This window comes from Glycine max, chromosome 1 (assembly GCF_000004515.6).
Source record: "Glycine max cultivar Williams 82 chromosome 1, Glycine_max_v4.0, whole genome shotgun sequence".
NCBI classification, from domain to species: domain Eukaryota; kingdom Viridiplantae; phylum Streptophyta; class Magnoliopsida; order Fabales; family Fabaceae; genus Glycine; species Glycine max.
The window spans coordinates 10,534,943-10,541,996 of record NC_016088.4 but is presented as its reverse complement, the minus strand read 5'-3'; the positions used below and the strand labels follow the sequence as shown (position 1 = coordinate 10,541,996).

Sequence of the window (7,054 nt, the reverse complement as noted above, 5' to 3'; positions counted from 1 at the left end):
CAACAATTATAACTTTAACCATTATCATAAATACAACAAACACATAATTAGTTTTATGTAATTTTATTTTAATTATCACCTTAACCATTACGATAATAGTAATAACAAGTACATCTAATTTTATACTAACTAACTTTGGTTATTATTGTAATTATTATAATAATGATGTACATAGTTAATTAGACACAATTTTATATATCTAATTAACTTGATTGTATGCATGTTTTGTGTATTTATTGGAGATCTTCTTTTATCTTTTGTTTATCATAGTGAAACTTTTTCTTTGGTCTGTTTGCCCATGTTTTTTATTCTTGCTTTGAGGGGTTTTTACATTAAAATTTGTGTCTCTAGCATTTATTTTGTGGTTCAGTTTTGGCTCTATTTTATTGGTGCTCCTTGCATATCTTTGCAAGTACCAGGGAATATGGATTCCAATTGCTCTGTTGTTGAGTTGTGTTATCATGTTAACAATCCTTGTAAAAAAACTGTTTTTCAAGAATTATTTTGGCTATATTTTCCACAAAAATATTATCATGGAAGAGGTGTGAATCTAACTTTCTTGACTTAAAAAATAAGTTTATCACACTAAAAATATCACGTTACTCTTATTAAATCATTAAATTTGACAAATAATTAAAAATTGTGGTAAAAATTAATATGTTACTCTTTTATTTCAAAAAACTTACATGAGAATATTTAAGACCTACCAAACAAATTTAGTCAATCATAGGAATCACATTGATGGTGATTTTTGGGCATGAAAAAAATTTACTTGTACCAAATGTTCTTAACTTTTTCATCACATCAAATATCATGTCTATCATGAGCTAGTTTGGTGGTTGGGGGGAGGGACATAACATAAGGGTTGGAGGAATTAACAGATCATCGATTTGAATCCCTTATTAATTACTAACATTTACGATAAAATAAATTTATTATATTTGTCATTTTCTCTTTTACCTCTACCCCCAAAATCAGATGTTACATTTAGCATTTCTTTAAACTGTGAAATGTATTGTTGGAATTTGTGAAATATCCCAAAAGGCTCCAAACTCTCATATTGGGTAGTTTAACATATCTTTTTTTTTAAGGCCGTAATTTAGCCTATCTTAAAGGGTATATATACAAATATGTGATGAGAAGGATTAAGCTAGCTATTAAGAAACACGAGTCTCGCGCGTATAAGTTCAGACCATGTGGGTTCGATATAGTGCAAATTGATTTTTAATGGGATTTTCTTCTAAAACTAATTCCTTTTTAAACTCAGATTTTATTACGGTTTTAAATTGATTTTACACGTTGATTTTAACGGGCTTAATTACCGGATTATATTATTAATGACATATTATTTCCGGTTACCCGGTATTAATTATAGGATTTTATTCCATGTTACTGGAAAAAATATGATCGTTGCCAGACCGGTCCTGTGCCTATAAAAGGAGACGTTCTCCCACTGTTTTCAACCCACCGAAAATTCTCTCCTCTCCTCTCTTTGGGTTATCCTTCTCAGTTCTTTTGTTTGCTAGGGGATCTGCACACATCTCATGTCAGTGTACTCTTGCTGCCATCCAGCCGCTACGAACAACTTTGCATGATCCTAGGAGTCATTTTGGCTTCCAACTAATCTAAGTAATTAAAATATTTTATTTGAGAGAGAGTAATTAAAATATTATTTCTTACAAAACAATAAATACATAAAGATATAACAAACAGTTATATAATGATATCGATGTTACATAACTATCATACCAGTGTTTGAATTTAATTACACCTCTATGATTATTTAAAGAAAATCCAAATTGCAAACTTAGTCAGTGTGATTGATCCTTATGTTAATGAATCTTCTTTCCACTCTGGTTCAATTCCCTCACAAAATAGAGCATAAAGTCTCTAGCTTGTGATGTGAAGTTAAGGTCCATCAACTGGTGACAAGCACTCTTGTGGGTTTGTGTAGAAATAATCCTCTTCCTTGGGTTTTCCAGGCACCATTGATCTTGTAATTGGGTTCCCTACACGGTCTGCATGAGCTACCTTCACTGAAGTGGAGAACTGGTTCCAATTTATGATCCCATTTTTGTACTTGTCTATGAGTTTCACCAGAATTTTTCTGTTTAAAAGAATTGTTTTCTTGAATCCCAAGTACCTGAAAGCATCACAAAATTAATCTTAAGAGCATACTAACCTATTTCATGCCTTTATATGTGGCATGTGAGCACGAGCCCGGACATAGCGATAAAATTGTACCGTGCGAAGGAGCCCCTAGACTGAGGTATGTTAGTTATTTTTTCTATATGTAATATATATCAAAGTTTTTTAATTTACAAGAAAACTTAATAATACTCCATTATATGTCATATGGAGATTAATTGAGACTATGATGGTACCGACTAACCTAATAATTTCTCCTTTATATGGTTAATGCAACGAAATAAAATTTATGCACCTTCTGTGGCCCTCAACCAGTTTTGCCATGTTCCCTATGTATGAGGGAACAAATATGTCACTCTCTATTGACACGTAATAATCTAATGCTGCCATTTGGTTTGAATGGTTCCGGAAAGGATCAAGCTCCGTGGGTTCCAATAATGTCTCCTTCTTAACCTATTAAGGTAATTAGTAGATAACAAGTTAATTATAATTTTGTTTAAATTGCCAGAAATTGTTGATTGTAGTTCTGAAAAGGTTGTGTTTGCTAACCAGATTTGGGAAGGCTTCTTTGAGACTTGCCATTCTTTTCTCTGGTTTATATATGTCCCCAGCAGCAATATAAACTTGAATATTACGATCAATGTCCAATGCACGTAGTGTTAGAGCAGTTTCCTCAGGAGTCAGAGGGCAAAGACCATCTTTTCTTTTCTTCTCAGAATCTATCTCTTTCTCTTTCCACCATGGATAAGCATATCTAAACAAATTTAGAGAGCAAACAATGATTTTAGTGTACTATATTATGAGAAATGTACTTTTCACAATACTTGGCATATGTGAAAATGCAATCATAATTTCACACTCTTTTTTACCATGCTTTACATTCTTACTTAATGGTTTAGACACGTACGTGCAAAAGAAAGTCACCGGGAGTATCTTTAAAATGAGTAAATTGTATGATTTTTAACCTTATAAAAAGGGAGTGAAACCAAGAAGGAATTGAAGGGAAAAAAAATTCCGTTGAAAATGCTGCATCTCGCTAGCCAATATAGATCCAATGGATGAACGGAAAAAGTAAGGACATAGATCTTTTTGCAAACATGCACTAAGTGGGATCTTATGGCAAAATAAATTGAGATTTTGGTCTTTTATCAAATTCAATGGTGTTGTGTGATCTATATAATCTACCTTAACCAGTGAGATAAGGCTTCTTTTGTCTTTGTGCCAAACTTTTTTTTATAGAACATACAAGTTGGCCCAACTAAGCTTACCAAATGTGAGAGGGGGTGTTAGGGAGTGTAGAAGTGTGTCATGCCAAATGATAATTTTTCTATGTAGAAATACTAGTCATAGAGAAAATGCTCAAATCCAATTAAAATTTGGAGGATTAGTGTACTTTAAATGGTTAATTGTGTTCAAGTGTACGAGGGGTGTGCAAATATCAAACACCAGAGTTACAATTGATTTTCCCATGTTGAAGAGTGAATAATGTTGCTTACCTCATTTTTGTTAACTGATCAATCTCTTCCTTGTTGCATCCTTCATTGCAACCAGTGAAAGCTATCATGTCCATTTCATATCTAAGATGAAGTGACAAGAAAGACCCTCTTTCCTTAAGAATCTTAACAATCTTCTTGGCCAATTGCTCAATTGGAGGAACAAATCTCAAAGCATGGTAATTCACTCGGCATCTAAGTTTCTGAGCCTCCTCAGGAATCCCATTATTTGCAAGTCTTGCATCAGATTTAGTGAAGTGTACCACCCCATATGTTTTTATCCGGGGAAGAATCTATTTTTTTTTATATTCGAAAATTGAAGTTAATTTTTATATGATTTGACAAGGTATGCACGTTATTAATTATTGTAATTTAATTTTTAACTCTATGCTAGAAGGCTACCTACCACATCGTAGTAATATGACATATTTGACCAACTAATGGGTGGCATGGAATAGATGGATTTTGTTTCCACCTTCTTCTTTTGTTGGGGAGGAAGCTCTTTCAGTATCTGAATCTCATCTCTCAATGAATTGATGAAATAATCCACATTGAATATATCTTTGAATTGGCTGCAGCCATAATCAGCACACAATTTTTAATGTACCATTTTCATAACCAAATTGCTAGCTAGATAGCTTGTTCAATGAGTCCTTCCTAATGTATCCATGCCTAAAATTTTTAGAAAAAAAAATTAAATTACACTAGTTTTTCTTAAAATTTTCTCTAATACTCTTTTTTTAAAAAAAGTATTAGAGAAAATTTCAACAAAAACTAGTGTAATTTAATTTTATTATAAGGAGGAAATTTCCTCCTTATAATAACCCTATTATTAAATGGTTGCAAAACATTATACTAACACAACCTATACACATTATATTAGCCCTATTAATTATTTGAAAAACACTATAAGGTATATTCCTTTAAGGAAAATGCTGTAAACCTTAAAAAACAAAGGGTTTAGTACAATCTAAGAAATCTCCAAAAGAGCGTAATTTACTCTAAATTAAGAAAAATAGTGAAAGGGAACAAACTGGCTCCACTCACCTATGATCATTCCAAAAAGAGATATTATCCAGCTCGGGAACTATTAGTGTAACATTTAAGTAACTTGCAATGGTAACCATGTCACATATCTGCTCAAATTGATAAAATAATAACAATAATTAGGAATGCTATTAACCATGGAAAGTGAGCAATTGCACGCATCAGTAATGTAAGGAATAAAGTATTGGATCAATGACAAAAGCTTACTCCAGCTCGCATTTGATTCAATCCTCCATTCGAAGAAACCATTAGATACCCATTATTATTCTCGTAAACCCCTGCATGGAAATTAAACGTAGGGGATAAGATATTACTTGTTGCTATTCCATTTTGTTTAGTCTTTGGGAGTTATAATCCGTGGAACTTAGCCTGTTTTGGAAACCTTTATGTGTGCAAATTCATATGCGAAGTTGATGCGTATGGTAGATAAAATGCACAATGATTATGTGCTAGTTTAGTGCTTGCGTGCAACTACAAGGCAAGGTTTTAACGTGTGATTCATTTTCAGTCATTACAGATATATTTTTAAAGGAAAAAGGGTAAATTGTGAGTTTATTCCTGGACCAGGGTAGACATAGAAAGGAAAATTCTTATTTGGTGGTTTAAGCCTTTTGGGCTATATAGGTAACTGAAAGTAAAATTAATATCTTTAATTCATATTATCTTTTTTGGTGGTTTACTATTTATATGAGATTCTTATCAATTTAATTAAAAGAAAAGGTAAGTTACATTCGCATGGTAAAATATTATCTGTTACGAGTTTATAGCAAATTTTAGAATCACGAGAGTGCATCACCTAATGGGGCCGGAACCAAATTAGGCCGCGATTGTGGATCCTATTGGCGCATGGGACTGCTTATTATTAGACTACAACGGCAAAACAACTTTAACTGCAACGTAAAACCTTCTTTCTTAGCGTTTAATTGTTATATACTAGTTCTTTACACTATCAACTTTTGCATGTGCACAGTACTTGTAGTTGAAGTAAGACTTAATAAACATTTTAAAAATATAAAATATTGTGATTGACTACGATGTAAAACATCTTTACGCTGGTGATGCATACGAATTAAAATCCTATTTCATAACGATAGTTAGACAACTTTCATTTCTACAGAAAGTGGAACTCTTCAATCGTAGCTTTTTGAAAACTTTCATAAAACGAAATGGGGACAAAACTATTGCTAGCAAACTTCAAACTAAATAAGAAAAAACTGAAATAATATATTATATAGTTAGACTAAAATAAATTTTTATTATAAAACATTCATATTTTTTGGTTCAGATTTGGTACCTACTATTATTATTAGCTAGACCTGTTTTCTAATTTCTGTCGGTCACGACAAATTATTGTATGGTCTGAAAATATGATAGTCTTAATTAATCTCTACAATATATGAACTAAATGTTATTATTTTTCTAAAATTAAAAGTTTTAAATGTTTGCATGTTAAGTAAAAATTAATTAGTATCATAGGTATATGATAGTCATCAACTACTTGATAATTTCTCGTTAGTCATGTCATCATCTAGTAGAAATCTTAACATCATAAACTAAAATAAAATAAAATCAATAGGGACTAAAACAAGAAAATTTTAAAAGGATCCAAACATATATAATATATAAAAAAAATTAAGCCTATATAATTATTAAAAGATGACATCTTTAGTAGCAACCCTGTTATAGTCTTTTTAATAGCTTGAAAGATCATCATCAAAAAAAAAAAAAAGTTGCCAGAAAGATTAAGATACGTACTTTGAGGTGGTAGAGAGAAGGCAGAAGAATGAGTACTAGTCTTGAACATGGCAGGTGTTACCATGTCACCAAGGCCTTTGAATTGCACTACAATAATGGTCCAAAGCAGCATCACAAATGCAGCTCGAAGTGTCCAAAGCTTCAAAAGAGATGATCTCTTCCGAGCAAGCGTGATAAATCTGAGTTTGTGTTCACCCTTTATGCCATCATTTAGCAACCCTTTGAATTTCTCATTCTTGACCCCTCCAATGACCAAATTGATCAGTGCTTCATATCTCATCTTACTATATGATTTTTCCTTTCTCCTTTTCTCTAGCTCTGATTCCTCAATAACAACCTTGTTGTAGAGCATTATACAGACGCATGCAACTAGCTAGTTACTTTTGTATATCATATGATTTGTACTACAATGTGAGTGGCAAAAGGATAACAAGGTTTGAAAATGGATGAGAAGAAGAAATAAAATGAAGAGAAACTTTTCTTAGGGAAAGAAAGAAATTAAAACAAGAGTTATGTTGGTGTTGAAGGATAGGAATCACCAAGATGAATTTAAGGGGATTAATTTCTTAGGATGAAAAGTTGGAAAAGCAAGGTTATTTAAACCATGAAAT

At 32.0% G+C, this 7,054-nt stretch overlaps 1 protein-coding gene across 1 annotated transcript; it reads right to left on the bottom strand.

Annotated features, from left to right (window-relative positions):
• Window positions 1–1,765: 1,765 nt before the first annotated feature.
• LOC100818153 (rhamnogalacturonan I rhamnosyltransferase 1) lies at window positions 1,766–6,795 on the bottom strand. Its single transcript, XM_003517829.5, has 8 exons — window positions 6,444–6,795; window positions 4,896–4,966; window positions 4,689–4,777; window positions 4,048–4,213; window positions 3,645–3,934; window positions 2,698–2,902; window positions 2,444–2,601; window positions 1,766–2,143 (listed from the first exon to the last, which is right to left on the bottom strand). The coding sequence occupies exons 1-8, from the start codon at window positions 6,793–6,795 to the stop codon at window positions 1,909–1,911; spliced, it is 1,566 nt and encodes a 521-aa protein (XP_003517877.1). The 3' UTR covers window positions 1,766–1,908.
• Between the last annotated feature and the right edge of the window lie 259 nt (window positions 6,796–7,054).

Bases quoted from the DNA above. Each gene is read 5' to 3' on its own strand.
- LOC100818153 (XM_003517829.5), bottom strand. From the start codon at position 6,795: ATGCTCTACAACAAGGTTGTTATTGAGGAATCAGAGCTAGAGAAAAGG. The intron at 2,903-3,644 runs GTAAGCAACATT...AAATTTGTTTAG, and splicing joins GATCAGTTAACAAAAATGAG to ATATGCTTATCCATGGTGGA. The intron at 2,144-2,443 runs GTGCATAAATTT...TGATGCTTTCAG, and splicing joins CTGGTTGAGGGCCACAGAAG to GTACTTGGGATTCAAGAAAA.